The sequence below is a fragment of the Eschrichtius robustus genome, chromosome 3 (genome assembly GCF_028021215.1).
Source record: "Eschrichtius robustus isolate mEscRob2 chromosome 3, mEscRob2.pri, whole genome shotgun sequence".
Taxonomy (NCBI): domain Eukaryota; kingdom Metazoa; phylum Chordata; class Mammalia; order Artiodactyla; family Eschrichtiidae; genus Eschrichtius; species Eschrichtius robustus.
Genome location: NC_090826.1, coordinates 122,245,278 through 122,267,147, shown reverse-complemented (window position 1 = coordinate 122,267,147; position 21,870 = coordinate 122,245,278). Strand labels below are relative to the sequence as shown.

Sequence of the window (21,870 nt, the reverse complement as noted above, 5' to 3'; positions counted from 1 at the left end):
CAGAGAAGTTTTTTATAAGGGAAAATAAAAAGTCAATTAATCAAGATGGAACACGGTGTTTATCAAACAAAAATCTAGGGGCTTCCCCTTCCCCGGGGCTTCCCCGGTGGTCCAGTGGTTAAGATTTTGCCTTCCAATGCAGGAGGTGTGGGTTTGATCCCTGGCCGGGGAACTAAGATCTCACATGCCGTGGGGTGCGGCCAAAAACTTAAAAAAAAAAAATCTAAACCTTTATTTCCTTAAAGTTTTGACTAACTTCTTCTTTCTTTCTCTTTTTTATTATTGGACACTCATTTTCTCATAGGTAGATATGATTTTAAGGCTGGCAGAAAAAGGTACTTAAAATTCAATTACCCTCTCCTAAACCAGCAGAATAAAAACAGTTCTCTGAGTTTCTCTGTAAAAAAAATTGAGAAAGAAGAATGGAATATAATGGATTGTTTTTTCTTAACTTTCATAGAATTATCTAAAGTACTGAAGGTCTTCATTTCTTTTATTTGGTTTTTCTTGATTGGAAAATATATATATATATTTCTTTATTGAAAAAATATATAATGAGTCCAATAAAGATATATGTGTGTGTGTGTGTGTGTGTGTGTGTGTGTGTGTGTGTAGTTTTTTCAAAATTACTCCTTGAGGATGTTGCCTTTAATTTAGAAAGAAGCACAAAGCATATCCCATTTTATAAGCTCTGTTTCTCTGTGTGCAATAGTGCATTTATGGGCTGTCACTTGATTGTCCTCTGTGTTCCCTGAGGTCTGACACTATGGCTGTGTTCTCAATTCCAACCCCAGCACAGAGTCTGGAGCAGTCTGTGCTAAATAAATGGTTTTTGGATGGATCTTTAAAACATGTTTGTACTTCTCTTTTTCCTTTAAAATCTATTGAAATAAAATGTTTTGGCTTTCAAATTGTAAATACACACAACACCTGAATCTGCTTTACATTCTTTCCAGAAGAAATAGTTTGAGATGCTAACAAGGGTGTTTGGAGAAAGTCCAGCCAGGAATTAGGCTTCCAGGTATCATGATAGCAAAAATCAGCTTCAGTCATGGCAAAATCTCATTAGTGGGAAAAAATCTGTACTTTGTCCAACAGTGTAATGAGAGAAAACCACAATGAAATCCTTCAGATATGCTCATTTCCATTTCTTAATTATCCGGGGACAAGTTTTGAGTTCATGGGCTCTTCAGGCTATTTCCTTGTCTTTCTTTCACCTCATCTCGGCTGACATTTGGGCTGTCAGAGCTTATGAGTATCTTGACTAAAGGATGGCAAGAGGAAATGAAAGGAGAAAAGAAAACTGGACCAGTGAAATTCTTTTCGTTAACAGGACATTTTTTAAAAAAATTTTAAGAATGAAGGATGTATTACACTTATTATTGAAGAAAAGTTGTTTGATTTTCTATATAGTGTTGTTAAATAATTTGCTGTAATTCAGCAGCCCAAGCATTCTGCATTTCTCTTTTTGCAGGGATAACTGACCATTGGCTACATGGAGTTTATTATACATATTTCTAGCAATAATAGCAACTGCCATTTATTGAGAGCTTATTACGTGCCAGACATTATGCTTATCATTTTTGGTGCATTCTCCCTGTGTTTCACAAACACCCTGGGAGGGGGGCTCTTATGATTCCTAGGTGGAAGAGGAAATAGTTTTAGAGAAACTGCACAACTTCTAAGTGGCAGGGCTGAAATTCAAATCCAAGTTCTTAAGGACTTCGCTCACTGGTCTCCTCAGCCTAACGTACAATGTCAGTACCTCATCAGTATAATTCCTTTTCACATTGACAGTTCTCGAAGAGATGATGAAAGTGATTTAAAGATGAAAGATATGATGAGAAAGTGACTCTAGATCTTCTAAATTGTAATCCAGTACATCCCAGACTATTCTGACCATTATTTACATTTACAGAAAACATGTCCTCTTCTAAGTTAAAGATAGACAGTCATTGTCATTCTGACAATTTCCCCCTGGTTTCTCTGGATAAAAGAGAGGAAGCTTCTGAATAAAGTGACTGATAACATCTGTTCTAAAATGACACTATCTCTTTGAAACAAAACTCATTTCGCGTATCACTCTGAGAGATCTGGAGGTGAAAGAGCCAGTCATAACAAGCAACCTTTCTCAGTATAAAATTTTACTGGTTGCCATAATTATGTGGTTGCAAAGAAACAGAAAGTTTCTGGGCACCAGAAAGGTTGTAGTGACTAATACTATTCTTTGAGATATTTAAATATTTAAGCCTTTACAAATCAGAAACTGCCTCTTTTGGGCAACAGCTTGTCAGGTTTAGTAAAGATGCTGAATTTTAATGTCAAAGACAAAAATCCTGTAATATTCTGGGTGGGACTAAAATTCCCATCACGCTGTTGCTACAGATGGTACTAGATTCACCTCCCCAACTAAATAACACATTTAATTTATAATGCAATGAGATGTGCAAAAAATTGCTTTTGGCTATGTGTTAAGAAATATCCTTAGCTGACAATGTAATGATGCAACATGCTCTAGCAGAAAACAGACAAACCAAGGAGGTTGCTCTTATGCTGTTGCTAACACCCTAGAGCAGGCAGATTATGGCATCCTATATTACACAGCAATAATTTTGTGGTGCAGAAGGTATAAAGGCATGAAAATGTTTCAATATCAGGTCTAAGTGAGGGTAAAAGACCAGACAGCTATCATCTTTAAGATGAGATACACACCTAGTACTTATCATCCAGAAGATCAGTTAATTCCTCTTGAAAAATGACTAGATTTTTTGTTTGGTTGTCATAAAAGACTCAGAAGAATCTGAGCCATGATTTTTGCATGAGGAGCTAAATGAATTTTAGCAGACAAATTATACATGAAAACTTTAGTTATATTTAATTTCAAAGTGATAGTTCCTTATTCATACCTTTCTATGTTTTTACTCTTTTCTACTTTTCTGGGCTCCAATGCACATACCTGCTACACATATTTAGTAATGTTGTGGTCAGAATAGTCTGCTATTAGCCTAATTCAATTGATACAAACACGTAGAAAAATAAAAATTATAGCCGAAGTTGAACTGCAGGTGAATGTACTTAAAAGGCAAACAAGAGAACTCTAGACATTTCACTTAAGTGTGACACTGAAAGAGAACCAACTCTACCTTGCATTCTGGACAACCATGACTTGACTGCATTGATTCCAAGAGCAAGAATGAAGGATACAGCAGGAAAGTAGGAAAGACGGGAAGAAAAAAGTTAGGAACAGAAATAAGGAAGAAAATGTGAGAATAAAAACTAGAGGAGCTATACCATAATATATTAACAACATGAGGCAGAAAATAATCTTAGAACTAAAGTGAAAATAATACCTCACAAGTGTAGTAAATTCCAAGGTCTTGGCCACTATAATAATTAGGAGTAATTTAATGAAAGGGCTAGGAATTGAATACGAGTAGCACATTAGCCTGCTTTTTGGTCAAATTCCACCCAGAAGGCATGTTTTGTTTGACAAATGGCATGGGGACAGCTTTAGGTGGGACCTCACTCCTCATTTCACTATAGTTCCCACCCTACTTTCTCTGTTAAATACTCCAGAATGGACTGACATATTCACGCTACCTGCCTGACCTTTCCGGTTATTCAAGTTTGCAATAGTCTAATTGAAACATATCCTGTAACAAATAAAAGATAACCACTCTCTTATAGTATAAAAGATGATACTCCAGGATATTAAAGAAGATAGAAAATAAAAGACAGTGCTTTATTTTCATTCATTCATTAGCAAATGCTGATTAGAGAAATATCATTGGCAGTCATTTCCTCTTGTCACATAATACTGTCATTAAATAACAATGAAGGTCTAATGACCAAAATCAAAGGCAGAATGAAGTTATCAGTTCGTTATATTCATGTTAAAAAAAATAGTGGTGGGACTAACCAAGATGGCGGAGTAGAAGGACGTGCTCTCACTCCCACTTGCGAGAGCACCAGAATCACAACTGGCTGCTGGACGATCATCGACAGAAAGACACTGGCCTTCACCAAGGAGGATACCCCACGTCCAAGGACAGAGGAGAAGCCACAGTGAGACGGTAGGAGGGGCACAATCAGAGTAAAATCAAATCCCATAACTGCTGGGTGGGTGACTCACAGACTGGCAAACACTTATACCACAGAAGTCCACCCACTGGAGTGTAGATTCTGAGCCACACGTCAGGCTTCCCAACCTGGGGGTCTGGCAACGGGAGGAGGAATTCATAGAGAATCAGACTTTGAAGCCTAGTGGGAATTGATTGCAGGACTTTGACAGGACTGGGGGAAACAGAGACCCCACTGTTGGAGGGCGCACACGGAATAGTGTGTGCATCGGGACCTGGGGGAAGGAGCAGTGACCCTGGGGGAGACTGAACCAGACCTACTTGCTAGTGTTGGAGGGTCTCCTGCAGAGGCGGGGGCTGGCTCTGTTTCACCGGGGGGACAAGGACACCGGCAGCAGAGGTTCTGGGAAGCACTCCTTGGCGTGAGCCCTCCCAGAGTCTGCCATTAGCCCCACCAAAGAGCCCAGGTAGGCTCCAGTGTTGGGTTGGCTCAGGCAAAACAACCAACAGGGAGGGAACCCAGCCCCACCCATCAACAGTCAAGTGGATTAAAGTTTCACGGAGCTCTGAATGCCACAGCAACACTCAGCTCTACCTACCACTAGAGCCTCCCATCAAGCCTCTTAGATAGCCTCAACCACCAGAGGGCAGACAGCAGAAGCAAGAAAAACTACAATCCTTCAGCCTGTGGAACAAAAACCACATTTACAGAAAGACAGACAAGATGAAAAGGCAGAGGGCTATATACCAGATGAAGGAACAAGAAAAGACCCCAGAAAAACAACTAAATGAAGTGGAGATAGGCAACCTTCCAGAAAAAGAATTCAGAATAATGATAGTGAAGATGATCCAGGACCTCGGAATAAGAATGGAGGCAAAGGGCTTCCCTAGTGGCGCAGTGGTTGAGAATCTGCCTGCCCATGCAGGGGACACGGGTTCGAGCCCTGGTCTGGGAAGATCCCACATGCCACGGAGCAACTAGGCTCGTGAGCCACAACTACTGAGCCTGCGCGTCTGGAGCCTGTGCTCTGCAACAAGAGAGGCCCGCGCACTGCGATGAAGAGTGGCCCCCGCTTGCCACAATTAGAGAAAGCCCTCGCACAGAAACGAAGACCCAACACAGCTATAAATAAATAAATAAACAAATACTTAAAAAAAAATGGGGGACTTCCCTGGCGGTCCAGTGGTTAAGACTTTGCCTTCCAATGCAGGGGGTGCGGGTTCGATCCCTGGTCGGGGAGGTAAGATCCCACATGCCTCGCGGCCAAAAAACCAAAACGTAAAACAGAAGCAATACTGTAACAAATTCAATAAAGACTTTAAAAATCGTCGACATCAAAAAAGTCTTTAAAAAAAAATGTAAAGTCTATAAAAAAAAAAAGAATGGAGGCAAAGATTGAGAATATGCAAGAAATGATTAACAAAGACCTAGAAGAATTAAAGAACAAACAAAGAGAGATGACCAATACAATAACTGAAATGAAAACTACACTAGAAGGAATCAATAGCAGAATAACTGAGGCAGAAGAACGAATAAGTGACCTGGAGAACAGAATGGTGGAATTCACTGCTGCGGAACAGACTAAAGAAAAAAGAATGAAAAGAAATGAAGACAGTCTAAGAGACCTCTGGGACAACATTAAACGCAACAACATTCGCATTATAGGGGTCCCAGAAGGAGAAGAGAGAGAGAAAGGACCAGAGAAAATATTTGAAGAGATTATAGTCAAAAACTTCCCTACCATGGGAAAGGAAATAGCCGCCCAAGTCCAGGAAGCACAGAGAGTCCCATACAGGATAAACCCAAGGAGAAACACGCCGAGACACATAGTAATCAAAGTGGCAAAAATTAAAGACAAAGAAAAATTATTGAAAGCAGCAAGGGAAAAACGACAAATAACATACAAGGGAACTCCCATAAGGTTAACAGCTGATTTCTCAGCAGAAACTCTACAAGCCAGAAGGGAGTGGCATGATATACTTAAAGTGATGAAAGGGAAGAACCTACAACCAAGATTACTCTACCCGGCAAGGATCTCATTCAGATTCTACGGAGAAATCAAAAGCTTTACAGACAAGCAAAAGCTAAGAGAATTCAGCACCACCAAACCAGCTCTACAACAAATGCTAAAGGAACTTCTCTAAGTGGGAAACACAAGAGAAGAAAAGGACCTACAAAATCAAACTCAAAACAATTAAGAAAATGGTCATAGGAACATACATATCGATAATTACCTTAAACATGAATGGATTAAATGCTCCAACCAAAAGACACAGGCTTGCTGAATGGATACAAAAACAAGACCCATATATATGCTGTCTACAAGAGACCCACTTTAGACCTAGGGACACATACAGACTGAAAGTGAGGGGATGGAAAAAGATAGTCCATGCAAATGGAAATCAAAAGAAAGCTGGAGTAGCTATACTCATATCAGATAAAATAGACTTTAAAATAAAGAATGTTACAAGAGACAAGGAAGGACACTACATAATGATCAAGGGATGAATCCAAGAAGAAGATATAACAATTATAAATATATAGGCACCCAACATAGGAGCATCTCAATACATAAGGCAACTGCTAACAGCTCTAAAAGAGGAAATTGACAGTAACACAATAATAGTGGGGGACTTTAACACCCAACTTACACCAATGGACAGATCATCCAAAATGAAAATAAATAAGGAAACAGAAGCTTTAAATGACACAACAGACCAGATAGATTTCATTGATATTTATAGGACATTCCATCCAAAAACAGCAGATTACACGTTCTTCTCAAGTGCGCACGGAACATTCTCCAGGATAGATCACATCTTGGGTCACAAATCAAGCCTCAGTAAATTTAAGAAAATTGAAATCATATCAAGAATCTTTTCTGACCACAACGCTATGAGATTAGAAATGAATTACAGGGAAAAAAACGCAAAAAACACAAACACATGGAGGCCAAACAATACGTTACTAAATAACCAAGAGATCACTGAAGAAATCAAAGAGGAAATAAAAAAATACCTAGAGACAAATGACAATGAAAACACGACGACCCAAAACCTATGGGATACAGCAAAAGCACTTCTAAGAGGGAAGTTTATAGCTATACAAGCCTATCTCAAGAAACAAGAAAAATCTCAAGTAAACAATCCAACCTTACACCTAAAGAAACTAGAGAAAGAAGAACAAACAAAACCCAAAGTTAGCAGAAGGAAAGAAATCATAAAGATCAGAGCAGAAATAAATGAAATTGAAACAAAGAAAACAATAGCAAAGATGAATAAAACTAAAAGCTGGTTCTTTGAGAAGATAAACAAAATTGATAAGCCATTAGCCAGACTCATCAAGAAAAAGAGGGAGAGGACTCAAATCAATAAAATCAGAAATGAAAAAGGAGAAGTTACAACAGACACCACAGAAATACAAAGCATCCTAAGAGACTACTACAAGCAACTTTATGCCAATAAAATGGACAACCGGGAAGAAATGGACACATTTTTAGAAAGGTATAACCTTCCAAGACTGAACCAGGAAGAAACAGAAAATATGAACAGACCAATCACAAGTAATGAAATTGAAACTGTGATTAAAAATCTTCCAACAAACAAAAGTCCAGGACCAGATGGCTTCACAGGTGAATTCTATCAAACATTTAGAGAAGAGCTAACACCTATCCTTCTCAAACTCTTCCAAAAAATTGCAGAGGAAGGAACACTCCCAAACTCATTCTATGAGGCCACCATCACCCTGATACCAAAACCAGACAAAGACACTACAAGAAAAGAAAATTACAGACCAATATCACTGATGAATATAGATGCAAAAATCCTCAAAAAATACTAGCAAACAGAATCCAACAACACATTAAAAGGATCATACACCATGATCAAGTGGGATTTATCCCAGGGATGCAAGGATTCTTCAATATACGCAAATCAATCAATGTGATACACCATATTAACAAATCAAATAATAAAAACCATACGATCATCTCAATAGATGCAGAAAAAGCTTCTGACAAAATTCAACACCCATTTATGATAAAAACTCTCCAGAAAGTGGGCATAGAGGGAACCTACCTCAACATAATAAAGGCCATATATGACAAACCCACAGCAAACATCATTCTCAACGGTGAAAAACTGAAAGCATTTCCTCTAAGATCAGGAACGAGACAAGGATGTCCACTCTCAACACTATTATTCAACATAGTTCTGGAAGTCCTAGCCACGGCAATCAGAGAAGAAAAAGAAATAAAAGGAATACAAATTGGAAAAGAAGAAGTAAAACTGTCACTGTTTGCAGATGACATGATACTATACACAGAGAATCCTAAAACTGCTACCAGAAAACTGCTAGAGCTAATTAATGAATATGGTAAAGTTGCAGGATACAAAATTAATGCACAGAAATCTCTTGCATTCCTATACACTAATGATGAAAAATCTGAAAGAAAAATTATGGAAACACTCCCATTTACCATTGCAACAAAAAGAATAAAATACCTAGGAATAAACCTACCTAGGGAGACAAAAGACGTGTATGCAGAAAACTATAAGACACTGATGAAAGAAATTAAAGATGATACCAACAGATGGAGAGATATACCATGTTCTTGGATTGGAAGAATCAACATTGTGAAAATGAGTATACTACCCAAAGCAATCTACAGATTCAATGCAATCCGTATCAAATTACCAATGGCATTTTTTACGGAGCTAGAACAAATCATCTTAAAATTTGTATGGAGACACAAAAGACCCCGAACAGCCAAAGCAGTCTTGAGGGAAAAAAACGGAGCTGTAGGAATCAGACTCCCTGACTTCAGACTATACTACAAAGCTACAGTAATCAAGACAATATGGTACTGGCACAAAAACAGAAACATAGATCAATGGAACAAGATAGAAAGCTCAGAGATAAACCCACGCACCTATGGTCAACTAATCTATGACAAAGGAGGCAAAGATATACAATGGAGAAAAGACAGTCTCTTCAATAAGTGGTGCTGGGAAAACTGGACAGCTACCTGTAAAAGAATGAAATTAGAATACTCCCTAACACCATACACAAAAATAAACCCAAAATGGATTAGAGACCTAAATGTAAGACTGGACACTATAAAACTCTTAGAGGAAAACATAGGAAGAACACTCTTTGACATAAATCACAGCAAGATCTTTTTTGATCCACCTCCTAGAGTAATGGAAATAAAAACAAAAATAAACAAATGGGACCTAATGAAACTTCAAAGCTTTTGCACAGCAAAGGAAACCATAAACAAGACGAAAAGACAACCCTCAGAATGGGAGAAAACATTTGCAAACGAATCAACAGACAAAGGATTAATCTCCAAAATATATAAACAGCTCATTCAGCTCAATATCAAAGAAACAAACACCCCAATCCAAAAATGGGCAGAAGACCTAAATAGACATTTCTCCAAAGAAGACATACAGACGGCCACGAAGCACATGAAAAGAAGCTCAACATCACTAATTATCAGAGAAATGCAAATCCAAACTACAATGAGGTATCACCTCACACCAGTTAGAATGAGCATCATCAGAAAATCCACAAACAACAAATGCTGGAGAGGGTGTGGAGAAAAGGGAACCCTCTTGCACTGTTGGTGGGAATGTAAATTGATACAGCCACTATGGAGAACAATATGGAGGTTCCTTAAAAAACTAAAAATAGAATTACCATATGACCCAGCAATCCCACTACTGGGCATATACCCAGAGAAAACCATAATTCAAAGAGACACATGCACCCGTATGTTCACTGCAGCACTATTTACAATAGCCAGGTCATGGAAGCAACCTAAATGCCCATCAACAGACGAATGGATAAAGAAGTTGTGGTACATATATACAATGGAATATTACTCAGCCATAAAAAGGAACGAAATTGAGTCATTTGTTGAGACGTGGATGGATCTAGAGACTGTCATGCAGAGTGAAGTATGTCAGAAAGAGAAAAACAAATACCGTATATTAACGCATGTATGTGGAACCTAGAAAAATGGTACAGATGAGCCGGTTTGCAGGGCAGAAGTTGAGACACAGATGTAGAGAACAGACATATGGACACCAAGGGGGGAAAACTGCGGTGGGGTGGGGATGGTGGTGTGCTGAATTGGGCGATTGGGATTGACATGTATACACTGATGTGTATGAAACTGATGACTACTAAGAACCTGCAGTATAAAAAAACAAACAAACAAAACAACTAATACTAAACTTTCATTGGGTTATTTGTATGGAAATATGTTAATATAAATGTTTCAGACATTACATGAAATTTCTAAAAATCTTATATGTTCTGGTATAATGTTATAAGTCATAATCTTAGTTATTACTTTAAAATGTATATCTCAGAAATAACTAATTTTCTTGTCAACTGCATTATTATGAACTTTCATCAAATCTTTAACTGTGGTCATTTTTAAGTCTTATGTCATTTACAGACAGTTCTGGGTGTACTCTGATGCTTTTGCAAATATGTTCCTATAAAAGGGTTTCATCTTCAAGAAATTCATGGAAAAGACTCTGACAAGTACAGGTTTCTGGTAACTGACTGTACTGCTGAACTGAATGAATAAGCATTTTCAGAACTCTAATCAAAAACTGATGAACTCATAAAAGTGCTAACAAAATATCAAGATAAAAAAAATTAATTACATGGGACTGAGTGAACTGATGAGGATGAGTATAATTTTTGTGACTTTCTGTTTGAATTAAAAAAAAAATCCCCCCCCCCAAAAAATAAGTAAGTAAGTATTCACTTTTGTACCTAATTTTGACATGTAATTCCATATTTTTCTTTGTAAAAAGAGCCCAAGAATTGTATAAGCTTTAGGTCACAATACACCTAGAAATGCCTCTGGTAGAAACCTTAGAATTACTGAAGTATTCTTGTTCACCTCATTTTATTTAATTCTAAGAATTACTATTTCATCCTTCAAAACTCTCTTGGACTTTCTCTTGTCAATTTCTGCTGATACTACTTAGTTCAGGGCTTCCTCACTTAAAACTGCATCATGATGAATGCCTGATAGTTGGTTTTCCTGACTGCAATCTCCCTTCCAAATAAATCTATCCTATGTAAAGCTGGCAGACTAATTTTCTTAAAAAGAAACATTGCTTATTTTGCAAAATTCCCATCCAAACTCAAGATATTTTGGTGTCTTTCCACTATCACTGATCTTCTACACTTGGGATGCTTAAATGCCCAGGCAAAAGTGACAGTCAGGGCTTCCCTGGTAGCGCAGTGGTTAAGAATCTGCCTGCCAATGCAGGGAACACGGGTTCGAGCCCTGGTCTGGGAAGATCCCACATGCCACGGAGCAGCTAGGCCCGTGAGCCACAACTACTGAGCCTGCGCGTCTGGAGCCTGTGCTCCGCAACAAGAGAGGCCGCGACAGTGAGAGGCCCGCGCGCCGCGATGAAGAGTGGCCCCCACTTGCCGCAACTGGAGAAAGCCCTCGCACAGAAACGAAGACCCAACACAGCCAAAAATAAATAAATAAATAAAAAATAAAAAAAAAAAGTGACAGTCAATCAGAGGGTACTTGAAGCCACAAGAGAAATGTGACACATTTTTCTAGAGTATCATTTTTTCTTGATAGCAAGTAATTTAAAAGATTATTTCCCGCCTTTCTTTTCTTTACTTGTATCAAAGAGATATCAAATTGAATGTAAAAAGATAAAACACTTTTGAGCTCAGATGCAGAAAATTAGATTCACTATTATTCTTGGCTCATGACACATTCTCACCATTGGTTCATTCAAGGCTCTCAAGCATTCATTCATTCTTTCATTTAAAATAATACAACAGGGGAATTCCCTGGCGTTCCAGTGGTTAGAACTCCGAGCTTTCACTGTTGAGGGCCCATGTTCAATCCCTGGTTGGGGAACTAAGATCCCAGAAGCTGCGCAGCCAATAAATAAACAAACAAACAAATAAATAAAACAAATATCCATGAAGTCACCACCAACATGAAAACTAGTACATGAATTTACATTTACATTCACCTCTTTGACCCTCCATTGCATCACCCAGCCTCTTCCCATTCAAGGTAACACTATCTAAATCATCATTCTCTTGCTTTTCTTATTAATATCACAGGTATATATATATATATATATATACATATATATATATATATATATATGTATATATATATGTATGTATATATATGTGTGTGTATATATATGTGTGTGTATATATATATATATATATATATATATATATGTGTTCCTAAACAGTTTTGGGGGGCAGCTTAGAAGTTATTAACTTTATAAGAAGTCTATCACTTGCTGTATGTAATTCTTACAGACTTACTCTTTTCACTCAATATTATATTGCTAGGATTAATGCACATTATGGCATATAACTAATAAATTCATTTGGAGTGCGGTATAAATATATTCTAATTTATTTATCTATTCTTCTACTTGTAAATGGGCATTTGGGTTGTCTTCAGATTTTGATATTAAAGAGAATGCTCATATGAAGAATCTTGTGTATGTCCTGGTACTTGTTCAAATTTCTTTTGGGTATATACCTGGAGCAAAATGGTAGGTCAAGGGGTTTCCAAATGTTTATCTTTACAGGGTAATGACAAACTTTCAAAGGAGGCTGTACCAATTTATACTCCCACTAGAAATGACTAAAAGATTCTGCTGATCCACATCCTCTAGGTATGGTCCAACTTAAAAAAGTTTTTTTAAACTATGGTGACATATGCACAATATCAAGCCTACTATTTTAACTATGTCTAAGGGTACAGTTCAGTGATATTAAGTACATTCATATTGTTGTGCAATAATCACCCACCACATCCATCTCCTGAACTTTTTAATCTTCCCAAACTGAAACTCTATGCCCATTAAACAATAACTCTCCTCTCTCTCTTCTTCCCAGTCCTTAGCATCCACCATTCTACTTTCTGTGTCTATGGATTTCACTACTCTAAGTACCTCGTAGTGAAATAATACAGTATTCATACTTTTGTGACTGGCTTATTTCACTTAGCATAATGTCTTCAAGGCTCATCTATGTTGTAGAATGTGTTAGAATTTCCTTCTTTTAAGACTGAATTTTATATATATATATATATATATATATATATATATATATATATATATGTATATGGACACATTTTGGTTATCCATTCATCCATCTATGAACACTTGCATTGCTAAGTATAAGGGAAGAAGGGAAAATTGGAGTTTGGGTGAAAGAACTGGATAGGTTCAGTCTGGGATATCCAAACGGAAATGCCCAGTTAGCAGTTAAGTTACTAGGTCTGAGAATCAGAAAAGAAACCTGAGCTACAGATATTATTTAATGAATTATCAGTGGATAAATGGTAACTGAAGCTACTGAAGAAAGCAAGAGGACAGGGAAAATGAATAGAATGAGAAAAAACTAGTTCAAGGATTATGTGCTAGGTGGTTTAATAAGAACCAGTAACAATAACAGTTAACACTTATTGTGACCTTTCTATGAGCCAGGTACCATTCTAAATATTTTGCTCAAATAATTAAAAAAAAACAACTTTGGACATAGGTACTATTATTATTATGCCATTTTACATTTAAGGAAACCAAGGCACAGTGCAGTGAAATAATTTGCCTGAAATTGCACATTAAATTGAGTGGTGAAGCCATGATTTGAAGACAGGTAGCCTGACTCCAGAATTTTGTTCTCAACCCTATACAAACCTCACAGTAATTCTGGAAGGTAGGTATTTTTACCTCTACTTCATAGATTAAAAAAAAAAAAAATGAGGCTCAGAGAAATTAAATTAACTTGCTAGAGTAATACAGCTTGCATGAAGTAGGATTACGATTCAGGACTAAAGACCATATCCTTTCATACGTCACTTATGAGAAGAGATTTAATTTCTCTCATAATCTTTTACAATGCCTTGCCTAGTACCAAATATTTGTTTAAAAAATGGTATTATTATCCTTAATTATTACTACTACTAATGTAAGAACATTGAAGTTTAGCTCCAATTTACCTTTCACAGGAAGTTACTTGAGGTTGCACCACAACATAAAAAAAGTATAAACTAAGGCAGAAGATGTGGGTCCAGGAAATAGTGACTCGTACCCTAGAGAATAGTGAAAGGAAGTCCCAGTACAAAAGCCTTATAGTAGAGAAATTGGAGCAGGACAGTGAATTTTTGGAGAGTGGTCTTCATGGAGAAAACTTTGAAATCTAAAAATTAATACAATGAGTCTTTAGAGATATGATAAAGGAATCTGGTAGCATGTAGTAAAGATGTCACTGAACTGCCTCTAGCACTGTTCTTCAACAAAGGGCATTAGGGTCATGATATTCTTTCCCTAGAGAAGGAAATGTTATCCTAGCAGAAAGTTCTGTAGTAAATATTAACATAGGAATAACTGAAATGCTTTTTATTACCGTATTTCACTGATTGTAAGACTTTTCCCCCCATATTTTAAACCTCTGGATGGGATGCATCTTACAATCAATGGTGTGTCATGGTTTAATTATTTTCTTTCTTAGTAGTACATAAAATAATAGTGCATCTTCTAATCAATAGCATGTTGGATTTGATCAACTATGTGTGCCACAGTTTTATATGCTTTATAATATTACTCTTTCTAATTTAATCTTCCTAACAGTTTCATGTAGCTGATACTATTACTATTTTATAGACAAGGAAATTGAGGCTCAAAGATGTTAAACAGGGCTTCCCTGGTGGCGCAGTGGTTGAGAATCTGCCTGCCAATGCAGGGGACATGGGTTCGAGCCCTGGTCTGGGAAGATCCCACATGCTGCGGAGCAACTGAGCCCGTGAGCCACAACTACTGAGCCTGCGCATCTGGAGCCTGTGCTCCGCAACGAGAGGCTGCGACAGTGAGAGGCCCGCGCACCACGAGGAAGAGTAGCCCCCGCTCGCCGCAACTAGAGAAAGCCCTCGCACAGAAACGAAGACCCAACACACCCAAAAATAAATAAATAAATAAATAAATTTATAAAAAAAAAATGTTAAACAATATGCTAAAGGACTGCTGTCAATTAAGTTGCAAAGCCAGAATTGAAAACCAGGTCTGGGGAATTCCCTGGCGGTCCAGCAGTTAGGACTCAGTGCTCCCACAGTCAGGGCCCTGGGTTCAATCCAGAAATCTCGTGGCATGGCCAAAAAGAAAAAGAAAATCAAGCCTTACTTCAAAGGTCATGCTCTGTTGCACCTCAACATTTACCATGGGTGATACAAAGCTGAATAAAAACCATCGAAGTTGAATAGTTTAAGGGGGATGAAGTTTTTCCAACGCCTCCAGAAAGAACCAATCGTGCCCTCATCTGTGCTCCCGTAACATTTTATGAGTACCTCTGTGGATGTAAAATGTCACCTGCCATATCAGCAAACATAGGCTACTGTGGCCATCAAGCCATCAGCCCTGAGGCAACTCAGGGTAGAGAAAAACAAACAGGCTGCTGGTCACCAAGCTGTCAGCCACTGCAGCTGTCCCCAGTGGTGCAACCTGAGGGGATTCAGGATGGAGTAAAAAACAGGATGCTGGCCCTAGACAGTTAAGGTGCATATCAAAGGAAGGATTTCAATAAGCCCAAATTCTTGCATCTTCCCATACACAGCTAAATTCATAAGCTTGAGACGTCTGGTTTTTCTTCAATTAGCAGTAATCTTTTGATTGCCAACTACCTGGTTTTTGTTGCAAAAACTCCTATATATCCTTGCTCCTCCCTTGCTTCTTTGGAGCAGTGTCTCAGAGCTGAAAGGCTGCCTCCCGGGCTTAAGGCCTCAGAAAGCTCGCGTGGAATAAAATGTAACTCCCAACTTTCCAGGTTGTGCAATGTTTTCAGTTGACACCTCTAGTATATGTTGTTGTAATGTATAACTTACAAGGAAGTCAGGAGTAGTATCTTAATCACCCTTTCCAACCTTACAGTGCCTACCACTGATCCTGACACATGAAGAGAAACTCTGTTTCTCTGTTAAAAGGAAACAGGGTCTCTGCCACTAAGTGTAAAGAGGAGACAAGAAATGCACATATAACTAATAAAGGCCAAATGTAGTGTTATAGGAAAATTACAAATAAAATGCATTGGCGTTTAGGAGAAAAGAAAAAAAAAAAAAAAAACGATAGAGAGTACAGGTCAAGGGGAAACAGTTCAGCCAGCTTCCAGATTTTCCTGCACACTCACACAGACACAGTCTGCAAAAGCTGAAAAGGCTGAAACCAAGCTAATGAGACAATTTCTCTACCCATTTTAAAATTTAATGAGTTACCAGCAGTTATAGACTGAACTTTTAAAATTTCACATAAAATCAGGATTTTTGGATTTTCTTGAAAAATGGGAAGGTATTGGAAACTGGGTGCTCATTCTCCAAGGGAAATTGGTTGGATGTATCAATTGTTCCCTTCAGATAAAGTTAGTGCTCCCTTGCTCATCATAGTACCTCCCACCATTTTCTTACGCCCACCCAGTGTAAAATACTTTATACCTGACCATAATGGGTATTTGGGTTTAGGACCCCTTCTCAAGACACACCGCTCACTGCTCTATTACACACCGGGTATTTTCAAGCACTGTGTCTCTGCCTGGAAAGACTCTGCTTTCTACAAAAGCACTCCGACTTCTCTAAGCGACTGCTTCAATTCCTTTTACCAGCTTTCTCTGACCATCCCCTCAACCGGGTCACCGCAGCATTCTGGTCATACCTCTATTAAAACCCTAATCACACCGTATGTACAAGTTTTTCTCCTTTACTAGGATGTGAGTGCCTGGAAGCCAGCGGCCCAGGATTCATTGACGTTCGCGCCCCAAATCCGTGGCCCGGCATCTAAACACAGGCATTCGGTACGTGTGTGCGGAAGTCAATCTCCTCACTTTACGCAAACCTAGGGTAAACTACCTACTCGACCTTAGATGTGGGGCTGAGACAGAAACGAAGACGAGTCAAAACAAGTGGACTCTGGGCGAGAAGAAAGCACACCACTCCACCACCGCGAGCAAACGCTACCGGACGAGGTCCCGCCGCCGCAACTCCGATTCCGTTGCTCCAGTCCCAACTCTCGCGAGATTCGGCCTGAGCGCCAGCCCGTAAGCCCCACGCAGCTCGGTTTCCACGGGATTCTCGCGGTAGCGCGACACGCCAGGAGGAGCACTTCCGGCGCTGCACCCCGGAAGGGGAAGTGAGGCTTCCAGGCTGACGGAGCCGGTGAGTTACTCGGCTGTCCTGAAACCTAGGAAAGTCGTTTTCGCTTCACTTTCCCTGGCTTTCGAGCGCTTCCCCCCTGGCGGGTGGGAGTGCAGAGACTGAAGCGCAAGATGAGCACCATGTTCGCAGACACGCTGCTCATCGTGTTTATCTCCGTGTGCACGGCTCTGCTCGCCGAGGGTGAGAGCGGCTGCTTTTCTGACGTTTGATCAGTCCCCGAGGGAAGGATCCTAGGCACTGGGTCCCTCGAGCCTAGGGAGAGGGCGCGAGCCTTGCTTCCTTTGGCGGGGGTGGGAGTGGGGTTCACCTCCGTTCCAGGGAGTCTTACCTCCAGGAGCGGGAGGGGTAGTGTGGAATCGATTGCCGAGGTTTCTTCGGTCTAGGGGAGGTTTCACTTGCGTGTTTGTGAAGACACCTTCGTATCTTGTCACAGTTTTGGTTGAAGATTCAGTTGTCTTAACGTTTGAAAAAAGTTAACTATTGGTGAATATAGAGCAGAAAATTGAAATCCATTCTTATCTAACGGTAACCACTAATAAAGGCTGTTGTGACCGTTCCAAACATTTCTCTATTAGCATGCTGCTTTTAATGTTTCAGGTATAACCTGGGTCCTGGTTTACAGGACAGACAAGTACAAGAGACTGAAGGCAGAAGTGGAAAAACAGAGTAAAAAATGTGAGTATGGGAACATCCTTTAAAAACAGTTTTAACACATGAGGCTCACTGAGTGCATGTTCACAGTACATATATTAGGAGCATCAACTGATATAAAAACTTTATAGGAATACAAAGGTGAATCTGACTAGACTTGAAGTCTGTTTAGAAATATAAGACTTTTTTTTAAAGACAACTTTTTTTATAAATTTATTTATTTTATTTTTGGCTGCATTGGGTCTTCGTTGCTGCGTGTAGGCTTTCTCTAGTTGCGGCGAGCGGGGGCTACTCTTCGTTGCGGTGCGTGGGCTTCTCATTGTGGTGGCTTCTCTTGTTGCGGAGCACAGGCTCTAGGCACACGGGCTTCAGTAGCTGTAGCACGCAGGCTCAGTAGTTGTGGCTTGCGGGCTCTAGAGCGCAGGCTCAGTAGTTGTGGCACACGGGCTTAGTTGCTCTGCGGCATGTGGGATCTTCCCGGACCAGGGCTTGAACCTGTGTCCCCTGCACTGGCAGGCGGAGTCTTAACCACTGCACCACCAGGGGAGTCCCGAAATATAAGACTTTTATGCAGAATACCTAATACAAACCTCAGCGGAGTGACTGACAAGAGAGGTACTTATTATGTGCTGTGGTGGTTCTAAAGAAGAGACCCCATTCAGTTGTGAGGGGCTATGGAAGCCTTTGTGATGCAGATAGCCTTGCAGTCCTTCATGCGTAGTTAGAATTTGGACAGAGGATGAGATGAGGAAGGAGTTCCAGGCAAAGGAAATAGTATATGTGCAAAAATAGGGAAATTTTAACTAGTAAGGTGTGTTTGGAGAACAACAGGTCATAATGATAAGTATCAAGGTAAGTGGTGTCTTCAGGGATAAGCCAACTTTCATTTGGGTCTGATGGTTGAAGGAGTATTTGAGGAAAAGGTTAAGAACAAGTCGAGTTTGTTGTTTTTGAAATAAAACAGGAATTCCACAGGATACAGCTGAGGGGGCTGCTATAGGCATAATGTGAATGGTTCCTTACAAGCTTGGTTTGGTTTTCAGTCTCCTTTTCTGCCTTATAAAGATTAACTCTAACTTTCACATCTTAAAATTCTTGTGACTTTCTGTATTCTATGACTTTACTGTATGTCTTCATAAGAGTTTGAAGTTTTCTTTCTTACAACATCCCATTTCTAATATCCACATAGTAACAATTTGTGGTCAGTTGTATAAAATTATTCTCCTTTTCTAGAAAAGGAGATTGAGACTCAGAAAGGTTAAATGACGTATTAATGTCTCAGAGCAAACAAAGAATTAGAAACCAAATTCAGGCCTTTTAAGTTACGGTTTACTGTTCCTTCATTTATTCAATGTTGATAATGCACCTCAACATATTTAAAACCAAACTCATTATCTTTACCTTCACACATGTGATCCTTTTCCAGTATTTCCCTATTCGGTGAATGGTACTTCCTTGCTTCCAATGGTGCAAGCCAGAAACCTTACTATACTTGCTTCATTTGGCTTTCAGGACACCCCACTCTCTTGGTTCTGCACTTAACTTGTCAATTGGTCGTTCTTTTGCAGTTTCCTTGTTGGTTCCTCTTCTTGACCTCCTGTTGTTGGGAGTGACCAAAATTTATTTTTTTTCCTCTATACTCACTCCCTTAATGAACTCATTTATGTGCTCTATTTGCCAGTGACCCCCCCCAAATTTATATCCTTAGCCCTCTCTGTTAATGCAAGATTCAAATATCCAACTATCAACTTGTTAATTCCACTGGAATGTCTAATGTATATCTCAAACCCAAGCTGTCCGAATTGAACACTGTTCCTCACTTCCAAGCCTGCTACATTTGTAGCCGTCACAGTCTTGGTCAGTGGTAATCCTGTCCTTGTGTAGGACATAAGGACATAATCCTTGTGTAGTTATCTTTGACTCTTCTCTCACAGCCCACATCCAGTACTGTTGGGCTGCCTTCAAATATATCCAGAATCTGCCCACTTTACATCACCTCCACTGCTAACTACCATAGTCCAAGCCACCATCATCCTTTGCATGAATTATTGTGATAGCCTCCAACAAGTGGTTGTGTTTCCCTGTAATCTGTTCCCAAGATAGCAGCCAGAATAATCTTTTTAAAAGTATATCAGATCATGTCCCTTCTCTGCTCATAACTCTGTGATGGTGTCCCATTTTAACTCGGAGGAAAAGCCAAAGTTTTTACAGTGGCCTACACAGGTCCCCTGTTACGGCTCTGATCTTCTTTCCCTCTCATTCACTCTGCTCCACCCTCACTGACCTGTTTGCTGTTCCTTACTACACATCAGCCTCACTCCTGTGCTGGGACCTATCTAATGGCTGTTCCCTCTACCTAGAATGTTCTTCTCTGTGATATCTGTTTACCTAACCCTTGTATCTTCTTCAAATATTTGTTCAGAGCTCACCTCAGTGAATCTTAACTTGACCACCGTATTTAAAACTGCAGTCAGCCTACCTCCTGTACCACTGCCACTCCTCATCTTCCTTATCCTGCTATTTGTTTTGTTTTCATTCATCTGCTACAATGAACGCTTCACTAGGGCAGGGTTCTTTTTTTTTTTTTTTTTAATCGTCGTTGTTTACTGATGTATCCCATGCACCTAGAAAAGTGGCTGGTACATGGTAAATGTCTAATAAATATTTGTTGATTCAAATACTTCCTTCTATCACCCTGTATGTGCAGTCCACTCTCAATCCCTGATACTATTGTCCTCCTGAAGAGTTTTCAGTCTTTCTGCATCTCTTCATTTCCGCCACCATCACTCAGCCTAAACTTCTATCACATTTCATTTGATTTACTGTGATAGCCTCCTCATTGCTCCACCTGCAGCCACTCAAATTTATTCTGTTCAGTAACACCTGGAGTAGTTTTTCAAAACACAAATCTGATTGTGTTATTTGCCCTTCTTAAAACACTCAATTTCTTCCCATTGCTTTGAGGACAAAGGTGTGGCCTACAAGGTCTAGCGTGGTCAGGTACCTCCCTCTCTCCCCCTCCGACCACATCTGCGTCATGTTTTTCCCTACTTTCTATTCTCTAGCCATCCTCTGAACTAATCTTGCTTTTTCCTACTATGGAGCTGGGCTTTTGTATCTGCTTTTTCCTCTGTCTGGAATAATTTTCCCTTCTCATTTGTCTAATAAACTCCTACTCATTCTTCAGATCTCAAAGCCTTATTTAGTCTCCCCAGCAGGATCAAATCTTCAGATCGTGGGCCTTAATTTATCCAGATACTTCTCCTTAGAGAACTTACCATAATTACAATTTTTTCTATGTGTGATTATTATTATTCAAATAATGTCCTCTCCCCAACTGAACTGTAATTTTATGAGGGCAAAGGCCCTTGTATCTCTAGCACTTAACACAGTTCCTGGCACAGATTCGCTACTTGATAAAAGCGTGTTGAATAGCTTAAAGAATAAATGATCTCTATAACGTAACATCACATGTATTCTTTGTGAGGAATTATTCTGCTATGATCATAAACTAGTTAGCCAGCATGCAGTGGCATCCAAAGACAAATTTCTTCATATCACATGTATCATGGAGTAGTCTTATGAAATACAAAACACATTTAGCTTCGAATTTGTTTGGATTAATATTCTCATACCTTAAATACTTATATGAATTTGCTCTGTAGATTTTGGGCTTCCTTGGTATCCACAACTAATTGCCTTGTTTCTAGTTATCTGTATTGTAGAAGTTAAGTCTCCTTCACCTGACACCTAAATTCAAAGTAATAGTTGCCAGGCAAAGCTTCCATAGTTGTGTTTTTTAATATAATTGACTAATGTGCTTGCTTTGAAGATAAGTATGAGGTAGGTTGGTGATGATTGGAATGTCTCATGGCATTTCTTATGGTCTTAGGTCCTCTATTTCAGGTAAT

At 39.2% G+C, this 21,870-nt stretch overlaps 2 protein-coding genes across 2 annotated transcripts in view; one reads left to right on the top strand and one right to left on the bottom strand.

Annotated features, from left to right (window-relative positions):
* LOC137762802 (protein piccolo-like) overlaps nucleotides 1-17,149 on the bottom strand; it is a 28,697-nt gene extending 11,548 nt beyond the window's left edge. The window contains exon 1 of the mRNA XM_068541183.1: nucleotides 17,007-17,149. The gene's annotated coding sequence lies outside the window, so the exon portion shown is untranslated. The remainder of the gene's footprint in view (nucleotides 1-17,006) is intronic.
* A 122-nt stretch (nucleotides 17,150-17,271) lies between these two features.
* TMCO1 (transmembrane and coiled-coil domains 1) overlaps nucleotides 17,272-21,870 on the top strand; it is a 55,020-nt gene continuing 50,421 nt past the window's right edge. The window contains exons 1-2 of the mRNA XM_068541182.1: nucleotides 17,272-17,488; nucleotides 17,906-17,983. Coding sequence (XP_068397283.1) covers nucleotides 17,419-17,488; nucleotides 17,906-17,983 — 148 coding nt within the window. The 5' untranslated portion in view covers nucleotides 17,272-17,418. The remainder of the gene's footprint in view (nucleotides 17,489-17,905; nucleotides 17,984-21,870) is intronic.